This window comes from Pantherophis guttatus, chromosome 1 (assembly GCF_059756535.1).
Source record: "Pantherophis guttatus breed Tessera chromosome 1, ASM5975653v1, whole genome shotgun sequence".
Lineage (NCBI taxonomy): Eukaryota > Metazoa > Chordata > Lepidosauria > Squamata > Colubridae > Pantherophis > Pantherophis guttatus.
The window spans coordinates 186,277,191-186,293,823 of record NC_142063.1 but is presented as its reverse complement, the minus strand read 5'-3'; the positions used below and the strand labels follow the sequence as shown (position 1 = coordinate 186,293,823).

At 35.1% G+C, this 16,633-nt stretch overlaps 1 protein-coding gene across 11 annotated transcripts in view; it reads right to left on the bottom strand.

Moving 5' to 3' along the window:
* The window catches only part of ADARB1 (adenosine deaminase RNA specific B1), a 78,254-nt gene extending 62,207 nt beyond the window's left edge, over positions 1 to 16,047 (bottom strand). For 2 of the 11 annotated variants that reach the window (XM_087886335.1, XM_087886340.1), the window contains exon 1: positions 14,651 to 16,047. In XM_087886335.1, coding sequence (XP_087742461.1) covers positions 14,651 to 14,720 — 70 coding nt within the window. In that variant the 5' untranslated portion in view covers positions 14,721 to 16,047. Of the gene's footprint in view, positions 1 to 14,384 lie in introns of all 11 variants that reach the window. The other 9 variants (XM_087886350.1, XM_087886357.1, XM_087886351.1 and 6 more) reach the window with 6 other exon arrangements.
* Between the last annotated feature and the right edge of the window lie 586 nt (positions 16,048 to 16,633).

Sequence of the window (16,633 nt, the reverse complement as noted above, 5' to 3'; positions counted from 1 at the left end):
ATAGTTCTACTGTAGGTTTTTGTCTTACTGGACTAATCTAAGAACTTTGTTTCATGTTTCATTCTCTTCCTGTTTTGAGACAGATAAGAGGAAAATGAGGGGTTACAATCAGCAGGCAGGAAGTAAGTTACTTCCCTCCAGGATTTCTGTCCTGTAGCTGGCCTTCTGGAAGCAACAGATAATAAACAATGTATTATATTTTAATTTCTTATAAAAAGAAACATTTTTTGTATTTCCGCTTATGACAAGAAATAGTCAAGAAAGGAAGCTACAGTGGGACAGGCTCCTTGTTTTCAGGCTTCAGTTGTCACTCTTTATGCCAACAAAGAAAGCAGCTCTGAATATAAGGGGCAGAAAAGAGCAGAGCAGATGGGGGGAGAGTAAGGAACACTGTGTTCGAGAAACAGGCAGGTGAATGACCAGCAGAAAGGACTGAGGATGTGAAGTTCACCTATGGTTTAGGGATATGTTGCCTTTGGCCACATGCCTTTTCACTGTCTACATAAGACTGTTGGGTTTTTGTTTTGGTTTTTTTTGCTACAAGTACAAAGCAAAAAAATAATCACTTCTTCTGGAGATAAAATTTGAAATTTTACCCAAAGTTTCAATCCTGAAGAACAATACAGCTATTATTTCAGATATGGGGGGGCTAGATCCTTTCTGGCAAAAATAAGCAAAATAAAACTAACAGTTCCAATTTTACAGCGAAACAACACAAACCCATGTTGTTTCATGTTGAAAGATGTCAGCAGGAAGCTTTATGATTAGCAGAATCCCTGAGACTGGTGTTATCTTGAGATACAGAGCAATAATGTAATATCACCTCTACTCCACTATTAGTTGGGGGCACATAATGGAAGAACAGATTTCACCAAATACTTTCTTTCCTACCTCATTCCTAAATTTATACAACTATAATATTACTTTAACAGTGTTCCTTGTTTGTGTCTAGTGACTGGAAAATTCAGAACAAATCAGTCCATAGAAATGCTATATTTGCTAATCATAAATCTAACTTCTTTATTTAGTAACAAATTTTGAAAATATCATAGGCAAAATAAATAATTTATATTATCAAGAAAATTTGATTTAAGCATTCAGTAAAACTCAACTTTAATTAAACAAGTAGGATTGAGGAATCTCTTAATGTATTATTTAATTATTTAATTAATTAATTTTATTTATAAGCCACTTGACTTCAAAATGATTCTGGACAGCTTACAACTAAAAACCAACCCACCCACCCCTTTTTTAGCCTTTTTTAGCCTTTTAAATTGTCAAATGGGTTTTAGTTTCAATCTTTTAAATTTTGGGCCACAGTTATATAATTCTTTTAAAAATTTTAAATTTTGTATTGGTATGTGTTTTAGTTGTGGCTATGCACCGCCCTCAGTCCACTAGGAGAAGGGCGGGATATAAATTGAATAAAAAAAATAAATAAATAAAATAAAAATACAATAGAACAGAAATGAAAAGTACAAAAATAATCAAAACAAAACAAAATAAAACATTGCACGTTCAGGCAGAGCAGTTTGCTAATTTCTGACTTCTTAGATTAGAATATCCTTCCTCAATATTCCACATTCAAATACACTGCTACATAGCGAATGTTATGCCAACTACTCTGATGCAGTACGTTGTACCAAATATGCCTCAAAATGACTGCTCTACATAAAGATACTACTCAATTTACAACCACAACTGAATCCAAAATTTCCACTGCTAAGTAAGACAGTTGTTAAGTGAGTTTTGCCCCATTATACAACCTTTATTGCTACAGTTGTTAAGTGAATCACTGTTATAGTTAAGTTAGTAATGTGGTTGTTAAGTGAATCTGGCTACCTGATTGACTTTGCTTGTCAAAATGTCGCAAAAGGTGATCACGATCTCAGGACACTGCAATCGTCATAAATATAAGTCAGCTGCCAAGTATCTGAATTTTGATCACATTACCATGGGGATGCTGCAACGGTTGTAAGTATGAAAAACTTTGTTCAGTGCTGTTATTACTTCAGTTACTAAATAAATGGAAGGAGTTGAAGATTCCCTGTATTACCCTTCAAGAAATTGCATGCATTCAAATTTTGTTCTACTAATTAAGATGGCACTTTTGGAAGAGATGTTGGATAACAGTAAAATAATCAACAATAAACAGTTGGTCTAATGTCTTTCCATTTGTATTCATTACATTATGTACCCAATAACGGTTATTTTCAGTTTCCACTAGACCAATGTAACTTACTCCTAAATTACTGAACAGAACATATATTTTTATTGAGAAGTATGAATAAATAAATGAATTGATTCTTAGTAAACAAACTTAGAATTTCAATTATTGCCTTCAATTTAGACATATGTAGTACTTCAACATGTTAATTCCTATGGATTTTGTATTTCGCTAATATCTATTACAACTATATTTATATACGGTACTCAATGAACTAAGGAAAAAGGATTTTTTTTTTTTTTTTGCTTAGCTGGGATAATAGAACTAGGGTATGCATCCATTCACAGAATATGCAAGCCTATGAAACATTCCGTTGAGCGTAGGGCTTTAGCTGTCAGCCTGTATTTAAGAAAAACTAGAAAATCATTGTGTTAATTATACTTTGGTAATTGTCTGTTAGGGACGCAGTGGCTCAGTGGCTAAGATGCTGAGCTTGTTGATTGAAAGGTCAGCAGTTCAGCAGTTCGAATAGCTAGTGCCGCGTAATGGGGTGAGCTCCCATTACTTGTCCCAGCTTCTGCCAACCTAGCAGTTCGAAAGCACATAAAAAATGCAAGTAGAAAAATAGGGACCACCTTTGGTGGGAAGGTAACAGCGTTCTGTGTGTCTTTGGTGCTTAGTCGTGTCGGCCACATGACCACGGAAACGTCTTCGGACAGCGCTGGCTCTTCGGCTTTGAAACGGAGATGAGCACCGCCCCCTAGAGTCGGGAACAACTAGCACGTATGTGTGAGGGGAACTTTTACCTTTACCTAATTGTCTGTTGTTAATCATACACTGTTAGGCTGCTCCCCAAATATATTCTTCTATATTTCCTAGGCTTTAGGAAAGAAATCAAATGGGGGGAGAGGGAAGTGCGTCAAGACTGATGGTAGGATTTACAAGAAGATGGCATTTGTATTTTTTAATTTACTGTGGATTGGAAAGAGGAATGTAGCAAGACAACATCTAAATAAACATGTTCACGATGTGACAGAAGCATTCCTGACATTGTGGGAAAGGCATTTTAAAAGAGTATTCTGCAATTTTCTGTGTACTTTCTTGCAAATGCAGTACTATAACATCCTTTATTTACAAATACACATGCATAAAATTAAGTAGATGAAATGAAGCCATAATCAAAATATATTGTAATCTAGACAGCAAAGATCCTTGCCTTGAAACCTGTTTTTTCAAAAAAAACAGTTTAATCTAGAATGCAGTTTGAGTCTCAAATATTTCAAGTTTCAATAGCTAATAAAAAGGCTAAAATTTACTAAATCTGTGAACTTCTAGGGTGAACCCTGTGGCTTTAAACCTATGACTATTGCTTGAAATATGTGAAAGCAGGACACCCTTAATCTGCCAAAGAACTGTTGGGAGACTAAGATCATGCAAATGTTCCTTAATTGAGTTATAGCATTTCCTGCCACCTTCCAACTGTGGGAAGCATGAAGACATGCCTTTCTTAGCTCTAAAATGTCAACACTCCAGATTCATGGATTTACCACTTTTGCCTTAGCTGTAGACTTTTCCAATTGGAATTTGAGTATATTTAATATCATGTCAAATTAAGGGCTGTCACAGAGAGTAGGGGTTAATTTATTCTCCAAAACACCTGAGGGCAGGACAAGAAGTAATGGATAGAAGCTTATCAAAGAGATATCCAACCTAGAATTAAGGAGAAATTTCCTGTCAGTGAGAACAACTAATCACTGGAACTGCTTGCCTCCAGAAGTTGCGAGTGTTCCATCATTGGAGACTTTTTAAGAAGAAATTGGGAAAAATTGGTCTGGAATCATATAGGATCTCCTGCTTAAGCAGGTGGTTAGACTAGAAGACCTCCATGGTTCCTTCCAATTCTAATGCTATATTGTAATGCTATATTGTACTGGTTCTGAATTGAAATTAAAATGACATTAATAAATAAATTTTCAGTTGGTTTCTCAATATCTATCTTTTGAAATGTAGAAACACTTTCAAGGCATTAAGTATTTGGGAGAAAAGATAACGGGATCAAAATAGAGCTCTATACTGTAAACTTAAAACAAAAAAAATGAAACTTTTTAAAACAAAAGATAAAGAAGTATTTGGTATTCAAAGCCAATTGTAAATGTTGAAGTGCAGGTTCTCATCATGATAATTTCCAGAAAGAGTTCTACACTAAAGATTAATTGTGTTAATCAAGATTATACATATTTCACATGTATTAAAGAAACCATTTCCTTCCTGAACTTCCATGAAAATATTACATCAGAATGGGACTGAGAAAACCTAAAATGCTAAAATGAGCATTACAAAGAAGAGGCTCTTCGTAGAGCTGACAGTTCTTTAATTTATACAAGGTGAAATCCTCCTCCAATGTTTTATATAACAACAAACTACTGTTGCTGTCTATGCCCTTTTCAATGATTTGTCCTTGGAAGAAAATGAGCTGAAGGTTATTGTAGAAGCCAATGAATAAATAGAACCACATCCCAGCATAGATTCCCTTGCATTAATCTCTGGACCTATAAGAGTGCCACCAGAGCTGAACATTAAAAGAAGAAGAAGTAGTAGTTATACAACAGAATTAAATGTCAAAAAGTTGAAAAACACAGAAGTGCCACAATCCAAGAATTTTATGACAGTAAATATCTGCTGAGGAATTGCTATCATTCCTGGATCATCCTGCATTCTGAACAATATCTATGCAGGCCAAGCTGGTAGAGAACTGAGCTCTAATAAAAATGGTTTTCATTAAAAAAGACCTGTGCTACAAATAATATTTAGTGCAGCCTTGCCCTTGCATATCAAGCACAGAGTCATTCACCTGAACTGCAGGTTAGACTGATTCCTGCATTATGTATTTCAGTTAATCTTTGAATGTAATGGTATTGTTTCTATTATTTTGAGTATAAGGACATGTACTGTCTTTAACGATCCCACTACTATATGACAGAGAAGGCAATCTATCAATTTTTCCAGCCTTAAGTACTGTAGATTTTTATTTATCAATAAAAGCATCTTAAATTTGGCTCAGTGGCAAACTGGCAGCAAGGTCAGCTTCTTTAGAATAACTAATAAATTCACCATTAAGTTGCTTTCTTCAAATGATAAGCCACAACTTTCTGCATGAGCTGCAATTTCTGGCCTAATCTCAAAGGCAGAAACATATAAAAATCCTTGCAATGATGCAATCTTAAGGTGCTTTTATACTTTTGTTTTGTTTTGTTGGTTTCTCCAAGTCAGTGTTGACTCCTGGCAACTGCCTGAACACATCCTTGCAGTTTTCCTGGCAAGACTCCAGAAGTAGTTTGCTCTTGCCTGCTTCCTAGGTTGAGAGAGAGTGACTTGCCCAAAGCAGGTCTAGAATTCAGAGTCTCCTGTTTATAGTCTGATGATTTTACCACTAAACCAAACTGGCTCCCAAATCTTAAGGTTACTACTACACAAACTATGGAAAGTAATAACCATTAAAGGCAAATCAGGTGGAGCTAGAAAAGTCACTTCTTAATAGCAAGAATTTAAGGTGAACCCTCAGACTACTGTATACACATGCTATCTTACAGGTGTAGGGTAGTATGCGCATACATTTCTTTTTATCCTGAAAAAATATTATTAGCTACAATGCTCCTGTCTTGCTGGGATGCAGCTTCAGCTTTCTGGTGTCTTATCCATCCCATAACTGTATCAGGCACAGGTCAAAGGGCCACATCATTTCTGTTTCTGGGGATACTTAATTTTATTTTTAAAATAAAATAAATCGTCATCAAATATACTTTTGTCATCTAATTTCTAACAATTAACCCAATGATAACAGACTGAAACCTTGTACTATTCTCCAAACATACATATCTCACTGAAAGCAATCACAGTAATGTGACAAATTCAAATGAATTCTAAAAATAAACATGCACACACACAAAGGTAATGTTAGGATTGCAGCTAAGCATAGAGAAAATCAGGAAGCAGGATATAGATAGCAGATGATATAACTGATCTTGCCAGTAAAACTTCCTGTGCTGTATCCCAGGGGTGTCAAGCTCATGTCGTCACGGCGGCGTCACATGACATAACGGGACTTTTTCCCCCTTTGCTAAACCAGGCGTAGGTATGGCCAGCGCGTGACACATCCAGCCCACGGGCCGGGAGTTTGACAGCCCTGCTCTATCCCTTTGGCTCTACAACAACCTCTATTTGGAGGTACAGATTGATTTTATTAGTAATGTAAATATTTTTCTATTTTGTTTATTAATAAACAATAAAACAGTTCAAATAAACAAATCATAAAGGGAGATGTTTATCATAGATTGAGAGAGACTTGGGAATAATAATATATGTTATTTATTGGCAAAACCTGGAACATTATGTTAGAATTTAGGGAAATAATTTTTTTTAATTAAAAAAATGTCTCTATTCCTACAAGCCAAATTTGTTTTTAATTTTTTCTTTCATTTCAATAATAGTTTAAAAGCTATAAGCTATAAACAATATTAAATTATTCCCAGTGACAGAATGGTTTAAACAATCTATCCAAATCTAAAAATAGTTAACTGAGTTTGTAATTAATCGTATTGAATGGTTCTTTATTCTTTAAAAATACAGTGAAAAGGTCTCTCTACTCAAATGGAAATTTGATTTATTCATTTGAGTCCTAGAATTCAAAGCTTATTAAATATGTCCCCCCAAATAGAGAAAGATTAATAATACTATTCAAGAAATTGCACTTTAGCATCTTCCTTAACAAAATATTTTGCAAAATTAATCAATAACAGCAAGTAGTAAGTAAACAGTAAATAAATCTAGTAAATCTCAGAACAGAATTCTAGGAAGGATGCCTTTCTGAAGAATGAAAAGAATTCAGAACAATTGTTAAAGTAGAAACAAAAACTGCTTTGCAAGAAGAACAAATAACTTTTGATGTTGGTTTGAACAATGACAAACTAGTTTTGCATTGTTGTCAAGGTAATAAGATGAACATGTCCATGTAGGTATTAGAAGTCAAGATGAACCATGTCCACAATTTCATGTCATGCCATAAAAATGGAGCCAGAATATAACTGCATGCAATTTACTAAAACAAGCAATGAAAAAACATTTTTTAAAAATAGCACAGTCAAAAGATAAGAAAAAATCAGCAATAAACTGAATGGTAGAATGAGCAAAGGACTATATTATTGATTTTCAGTTGGTCTTTTATATATCCCAATTAGATATAACTTTTTATGACGAAACCTAGTTTTCAAATATAAATGTGAAACTTCATCAATAAGCCTGTAAAGCCTGGTGGAACTGACCTTTACATTTGACCTTCAGCCAGGTACCAAAGATTTAACCATAAAAATGAAAGTACAGTATTATACAGCAATATTGTATACTTATAGTAATTGCATAGTAAACTTAACTGTATTAATGTTTCCAAAACTAATTAGACTATATACTTAAAAGTGCATATATTCTATAGGTTATATACTTTCAAATTAAACAACCATTACCTAGTTTCTCCCTTTTATGATGATGATAATATACCGTTTGTGTGTGTGTGTGTACATACATACATATAGATAGATAGATAGATAGATAGATAGATAGATAGATAGATAGATAGATTGATTAGATATTCATAGGACTGCCTTATTAATAAAAATGTTAATAGTTCTTTATAAAAAATCCGTTACAATTTTTACATTGTAGATTTATACATAAATGAATATAATGACCTATTTTATTTCTGAATGGGAATACTGAGTTTGATAGCATTTAAAGTATTTTAAATTCATAGAATTTTATTGATTTATTTATTTAGCCTATGGTGTCTACATAGAATTATAGAATCATAGGGTTGGAAGGGACCTGGCTTAGAGGTCTTCTAATCCAACCATTTACCCAAGACAGGAGACCTTATACCATCCCAGATAAATGTTTAATTAAATTAAATCTTTCATTTAAAACTAATAAAATTAAAATTAAAATTATTTTTTTCATTTAAAGGGATTGGCTGATAATAATAATCTGTTATTAATTGCAAAATTAAATTGTGTAATGTGTAGTTACAACCCCTTTATAAACTGTACCTTACACATGGTGAAAAACATATGACTGTTTACTATACAGTATATTATGCAACCTTTTTCTCAGTTTATATTGGATTGAAGGAAAAATTAAAAGTTTCTGGAAAAGCTATGTTATCAGGAATAATTTACAAATCATTAGATTTCATTAGATTCGAAGAAAGCTCTCCCGAACGGCAGCAGGTACGACGGCCATTTTGGCAAATCACAAGCTGTGAGAACCAGGACAATAAGATTTGCGCTGGAGCGGCACAGGGACAGAGCATTGAAACTGGGTGAGACAACTTCCAATTTATATGCTAGAGATCTAACCCAAGTTAAAAAAATTCCAAAAAATAATCTTCCAGTAGCAAGAAAGCAGCGATTAGATACAGGGAGAAAGATTAAAGACCCAGAGGTGAAAGAAATGCTTAATGGAAGCTTTAAAACATAGAAAGCCTGGAAAAGATTCAACAATTACTTGAAAAGTGATTATTGGGAGAAACTGCCTTTTTATTTTTAATTCCCCTCGATCTGTTTGACAATCAGCTGTTTGACACTGTTTAATGTTGGAATTGGGAGGAGGGGAGCCATCTGGAGGAAAAGGAGCATTACAACGTGGGAACTTAAGTGAAAGTGACAATTGTTTAACACAAATAGATGAAAGAAGAGAAAGTAGAATTTACTATAATCATAAAAAAATTAAGGTTAGAAGGTGGAAGTCTTTGATGTGGTAACCTAACTGTATTACCATTATTAACGATGTGTAAAAATATATTGAAATTTATAGTTTTAGGCAGTAGTGGGATTCAGCCAGTTTGCACCACTTCGGGAGAACCGGTTGTTAACTTTCTGAGCAGTTTGGCAAACTGTTTGTTGGAAGAAATCATTAGGGCAAAGAACCGGTTGTTAAATTACTTGAATCCCACCACTGGTTTTAGGGGATTGGAGATATAATCCCAGGATTGATTAAATTTGGTTAATGATTGGTCTTATTGATGTTTTTAAACAATTGGGATATTGGTTTTATGGTCAAATATTGAATGATTTCTAAAATATTAAAATACTCATGATTTAACAGGAGATAACAAACATACTGCATGAAGAAATGTTATTGAAACTCATAAGTATAATGTACAGGTTAAGGACAGAAGTTGGAAGACTAGGATTATGTATACCTAATTGTATTATTATTGCTAGCATTGTTTAAAAAATATATTGACCCAGTCAATACAGTCTTCAAAATGCGTATGGATGTTAAAGGAAAATTACAAATGAAACGTGTGTGTGTGTGTATGTGTATAATTTTATTTTATTTTATTTTATTTGTAATGTAAATGAAATCAACATTGGAAAGCCTTGATCCAGTACCAAAAACATTTATACTTTTGAAAGAAGTCAGATGGACTGTCTTGTGGAGCAAAATAATAATCTGTATAATTATTTTAGAGATGCTACCAAACTAGATACCTGTAAGTGATATAAAAATAAAACACTTCACTGAAAAAAATCCATCTTGGTAAAGCCATAGGAACCACATATTCTACTATCTTAATTTTTGTTCAAATTGGTCTAAACCTTTTTATAACTTTAGTTAATTCAACAGAAATATAGTATTGCTTGGTGTCTGGTTATACATTTGTTCCAATCTTAACACAAGTTCATTGGAGGTGATTTTAAGGACCACTGCAGAATAAGCCTTTTGAATACCCTTGCCAAAATGTCCATAAGATCTGCTAGAAAACAACAAAAATTAGTAAGTGAATATTAGTTTTAATATTCATTGCAGGCTGGATTTAATAAGAAATATGCTGCTGTTGGATAGCAATTTATTGTGAGCGTACTCTACACATTTAGAGTTTAGCCATCAAGAGTTTGTACATCTCTCAATTACTGAAAACAGATGAAAATTCTATATATTAAATTGAATAGTTGAAGAAACCATCCTTTCTTTTTGTTTTCTTCAATTGGTACTCAAAAGGTTCTATTGACTCTTTAAGCAGATATTATGCTGCTATTTCATTATTTCAATGCGATTATTTTCTAAAACTGGATTTTATTGTAAACAGAAAGGTCTGTTTGTTTACAAAGTGGTGGCATTTTCCAAGATTATGGCCATTATAAATGGTTACTGAATAATTACAATGTGCAGTGCCAGCTGTACCTAACTGCATACTCATTTTGTGTCAGTAAATTCTGTATCAACCCACATATAAGCTATACTGAGAATTTTCAACTGTTAGAAGCAATGCTAAAATATGTGTTGATGTTGAAAATCCCATGTAGAAATAAATTAATTTGATATAATGCAGAATATGTTTTTGCATATACTTCTGGCAGTACTACACAATACTACTGATGCAGTATTTAGAATAGATGTGGGTCTCGTTTTTTAAAATGTAAATATTTATACATCAATTGTAATATAAAAGTTGGAAAAATATTTATTTAATAAAATTGTGCTGTTTCGACTAGCAGAATAAAGAAAGAAGACAGGCTACAATTCTGTAATTTACATAATTTAATGCTAAATTAATGGATTACCTATCAGGTTACCATCTCAGGATGCAATATCTTTTGGGTTTCACTGATGGTGCCAAATAGGGAAAATTATAATTAAGTATATTTCATCTAAATCGCTTGGTAAAATAGCAACGTATTTACAGAAACAGACTTTCTTCTCTAGAACTTGTAAGATTTCAAATTATGCCTCCAGAATATATTGATAGCCACTGTAAGTGCACAGCATTTAACAATGCTTTCTTTATGTTTCTGCATCAGGTAAAATCTAGTACATTATGCAATACATTTTATAGTTTATTCTATACAATTCAAAGTTATGCTTTTTTTCCCAAAATTTTTATAAGGTCAGCCAAGTGACTTCAGAATTAGATGGGAGCTGGCTGAGGTTGATGAGTTTCTTACCAGTAAAAAAGCTTTGTTTGCATTTAGCGACTAGAAGGTTACATATTTTATATGACACATAACAGATGAAACAAACTGCTGTGTTCTTGTAACTGGAAATGTTTCTATTTACAAAATGGGAAAGGAAACAATTAACTCTGCATTAGAGTCCACTACACTACTCAGTCTGCTTCCTAATCCTTCAGAGCATATTTTAAAATATCATTATGCAAAGGCAGTTCTAAGACCATAATGCTGGCTTTCACTCAAAGTATTATTTGTTAATATTGTTAATACATAATAGCTTTAATTTTATCTGTACTTCTGGCATTTTATATTATTTATTCTTTTGATTAATATTAATGTTTATATATAATTGTTATATTAATCATACTATTTAACTATCCAATCATCCATCTATCCATCCTTAATATTATCATATCTATTGGCCATAAACAATGGTAACATAAGATAGTATCCTCCAAGATTTAAAAATGAAAGGGATTACTATTTATTGTATTCCTTGGAATTGGTCATGGCACTCATTTTTAGCAGATTACATTCACTTCCACAAAGGTTCAGAATGAAGTATACAAGCGTGAATTATTACTATAATAAAAGCTTTTTCTATTAAATAAAATATTTCAGTGACATATTGCTAAAAATAAAATACTACAACTCAGTAGTACTCAAACAATACAAAATGTTTGTGTTGACTAAGTAAATAGTTACATTATAAACTTAAATGGTATGAAAAATTAGAATTAAAGTGACCTGTTTCTGATGAAGATTTGTGGAGGGTATAAAATATTATGCTCATAAAATGTGACCGGTAAATATTTAATTAATAACATGTATAGAATATTAATTTGCATGTATGTTCAAAACAATATTATATAAAATTATTATATAATGTAACTATTATACAGATATAAATGTAAAGGAAAAAACAAACAAAATTAAACCCAAATGATAGTCTGAATGCTTTTAATTTCACATTCATATTTATCTCTTGGTGAGATTTTGAAAGATTTTCCCACACCAAAATTTATTGATGTTACAGAGCAAATCTTGACATTTCTGTGGCATTGTAAGTATTGACACATCAAAATATATTATCTTGAACTGTTTTGAAATCATTTTAGATTCTTAGGAAAACTAATTACTAGAATACAAGAAGCTGCCTTACACTAAGTAAGGTCACTGGTTCATCTATACTATCTATTTGGATTGGCAGCAATTCCACAGGGTTTGAAGTAGGTTTCTCTCCATGAGCAGTAGAATGAGAAATAATGAAGAGTGAACCTGATATATTATGCATGCAAACCTTGTACACAGGTAAATGCACAGTTTGAATCCACGCTCTTCGGTAAAGGCTCTAATATTCTATTCTTCCACTCTATTACTATGTATAGCATTTTATTATTGTTTCTTAATAACCAGGTGTTAGGAAATATGGAGATATACTTTCAATAAGCCTCACATTTATACTAATTTCCACATTGCAACTACAAGATCTTTATCTCTTATTTTTCACAGTTATTACAATATATAATCATTTCTACTATTCTAAGGTTCATCTTGCTATTCTAAGGTTTCAATTCTTGCTATCGCTATTCTGTGAATTCTCAAAACACATTAAAAGAAATGTTTGTAAATCAAGTTGCCCAATCAAGTTCAAAGATGTAAAATGTTTCACCTTTTCTCTTGGAAGCAACTAATGAGAATCTCTAAAAAGCACATGAATTTTGGTTCACAATTTATGTTTAAAAGCTGTCATTTTATTTACTCATTTCCTTTTAAAAAGAACTAGAAAAGTTCTCATTTCCATTATTGTCCAAATAGAAACCCTTCTAAGAGTATCACAACATATTCTGATAACCACATCTGATATTTTACTGTATCACTGAACATTTCTACAGATAACTAAACTGCCAACTAGTTTTAAACATTTGTTCAGTATTTGTAAAGCAGCTGAGCTGTTATTGTCCATTCTCTAAAAGCAAAAATAAATGTACTTATGTAAGAATAGGATACATTAAGTATCTTACCTATAGTAAAAGTTACAATATCTATGTTACTGGGAAAATAACAACAGATGTACAAAAGGCAATATAAATGGTCAGTTGGTCAACTGTCTTGGTTATTTTGTTAGATTTTCAGGAAGGAAAGAATTTGATAAGATCAAGATAAATTTTATTAATGAAATCATTTCAGGAGCCCACTATGGCAAAAACAGAGTATTGAAGCTATTAACAATGAGTGATATATTTATTATGGCATAAAGTTTTATTTCATTTATTTCCTAAATCATTATTGCTAGTTGCCACCTCTAGGATATATCAACATGGACATAGACATAGAAATGAAATATAAGAAACCCACTATCTTCTGAAAGCCTTATCAATATGCAAAAGTATGGCAGTGCTCTACAAAGCAGAAACATCCATCTATCTGTATAAATAGTGGCTAGAGCTCAGGTGGTCTTTCCCATCCTCTGCATGCAGACATAGCTCCAGTTTTTCTTCTCAGTATGTCCCAGGCTGGCCCACAGGCCTCATTAACACATGTCACATCCTTAAATGACAATATGGCCTGAACCATTTTCAAAGACTGCAGATAGGAGGGCGCTATTTTAATGATACAGCCATTATCATAGCCATTCGGTAGAGTTTCGGATATAGGTAAATCCCAAACTCCAACATACCAAACAGGAGGACACTCAGCAGAGCCCGCTTCCTGCCGCTTCCCTACTTGAACCGAATTACGGCGTTTCAAAAAAGAACGAAGGAAAATTTGTGCAAGGTTAAACTTGACATCTCCAGGCGCCCGGTCTGAATGCAATCGGTGCCCTCCGGACTTCACCGTCCCCTGAGGTCGTTGCCATGGGGAGCTGCAGTGCAGTCTGTGCGAGTGCGTGGAGAAAGGACCGGGGCCGGCCAAGCCGAGGAGAGGGAAGAGATTCTGCGCCCTCTCGCCCTTCCCTCTACAACCCTCGGAAAAGGCGAGCCGAGAAGGGGCGACCACACAGCACAGACCTTGGACAGCAGCAGGAGCAGCAGTAGGCAGCGCGGTACGGCGGTCCCTCTCCCTGCTTGCACCTGTCGCCCAGTTCCCCTTCACGATGCCCAGGCTCTTCTGGGGAAGGAGAAGGAAGGATGCCCTCCGTAGGGACGGAGCCCCCCCGCCCCCCGGGCAATGGATGAAGGAGCAGCGGGAGGAAGAGAAGCAGACTCGCTTACCTCGCTCAGCCCCGGCGACAATGAACCCCGTCGACAGCGCTATCGGAGCAACGCACCGCCCCTTCTCCGCCACCTCTGCACGGCGCAGCCACCCACCCTTGCCCCGCAGCCGATGGGTCGCTCAGTCCCGGGCAGGCGCGCGCTCGACTCCCTTCGCGAGGCTGGCGGCGGATCCCCGCAAGGCAAGGCAACAGCCTGCGCTCGAGCCACTCCGCTCTTTCCCCCCTCCCGCCACGGACTGCTTTTCCGCTGAGGGAAAGACTTACCACCACGGAGGCTGGGAGGGGGAGGAGCCAAGAGGAAGGAAGCCCGAGACCTTACCTCTGGAGTGCGCATGCGCGCGGCAGCCACCGCGGCTGCCCCCTCTCTTCCTGCTTTCCAGTTCAAGCGCGGAGCTGCCAATCGGGAATGGCGTGGCGGGATGTTGTTGTCCCTTCCCCTCTTGTTCTCGTCTGGTCCAGACGCCAGTCTGAGGTGGCGCCTTTCTTCCTGGGGTGTGGATATCAACACGTGCTCTTCAAGCCGAAGACGGTCGCCTGCTTCTCAGGGACTCTTAACGCTGAAAATGAAGCTCTGTCCTTCTCTCGTCTCGGTAGGAAAAGTCTGGAGCTGCCCAGGAAAGAGAAGGAGCCTCCATGTTCAGGAAGCCGAATTAACCCCATGCCGTGGGGCAGGGTCGGCAACGGATATTGCCTTGTGGGGCTCTTCTTGCTACTGCAGCAAAGCCACCGAAGGCTTCCTTCGTTGCGCGGATTAGAGCCGCTCGTTTCCTGAAAGGCGGGCTGGGTTCGTTGCCGCAGACTGCAAAGTAAGGGGAGCGTTTTTGAGGTCCCATTGGTGAAACAGACACTCATTTTGTTCCTATATCTGCACCAAATGTATAGCTGGGGTTCTGGACACGCCGATAAAGGGACCTTTTTCTGAGTGGATCTAATGGGATTCATTGACCGAATGATCTGAACAGCTGCCGATGGGTACTGATTCAAAAACTGAATGACTTGGTGTTACTCAAAAGCATTGTAAGATTACAGCCTTAATATGAGTGTGTGCACCCATCTTTCCTGAAATGAATTCAAGAATAATATTACAAATCTTGACAAAATGAGCGGTTTGGATGCTTTGAATTTTAGCTACATCAGAATTCTATTAGGGCATATTACTGAACCGGGGCTGTTCAGATTGATGACTTAACCACAGGAAACATCTGGAAATCCTATATTATACACTTCTTTAGTGAGTTATGTAACACTATATGTACTTGTACACACACATAAACAGTATATACATGTATACAAAATGAAATAAATACTCTGAAAACTAATTCTGATAATAGTTTATGACATCGGCAATCCCTTTCATTTAGTGTTATTAATTACACTATACAGTATTTTCAGATTCTAATCAATCTTTGTCCAGTTTGTCTATACATAATTATCATTCTATTTGCAATTAAGAAAACAACAAATGTCCTATTACTAAACCTAGTACTAAACCATAAGCAATGTTCCAGTCAACACCAGAAAAGTAATACTGAGACATATATGAAATTTTCCTTTTTCCTTTGTGAATTTGCTATGGTATAATAGTTTCCCCAGTAGAATTATTGATTATTTAATAAATAGGACATTGCTTAAAAGAATGCTGCAATAATCTTTAGAATCCAATCCTGAATATTACAGATTCTGAAAGTTAAGCTGGTGCAGTTGTCAGTTTGCTTAATTTTAAAATGACAGTTCTCACTTGGATGGGAATTTCATTAACTCTGAAATCTTTTAAATGAAAATCAATATTTAAAGCCTCCCTTGACTTAAGCTCAATTTGTAATGATTTCATGGGCCTGTCAATATAGTTTTACTTTAGGAGGATCAGTGGAAGAAACAATTAAATTATGCATGGTAGACAAAAAATAGATACAAGGAAGTTCTGTCTCATAATAATGGAATTTAGAGTCACCCAATAAAATACTTTACAAAGTGCATTATACATTTATAGAATGAGATGCTCCAAAATATTGTGATAGCTACTATATTAAATGGCTTTAAAGGGTATTCAATCAATTTATGGACAATAAGAATATCAATGGCTGCTTCTCAGAGTGAATACAGTTGCTAAGGAGCAACAGAAGGACAAAGGTATGGCCTTAGCCTCCTATATACACTTTTTATAGATTTTATGCCATTATGGGAAAGAGGCTAGGCTGAGTAAACTGGTCTGATTTCATGAGTCATGTTTTACACACACACACACAC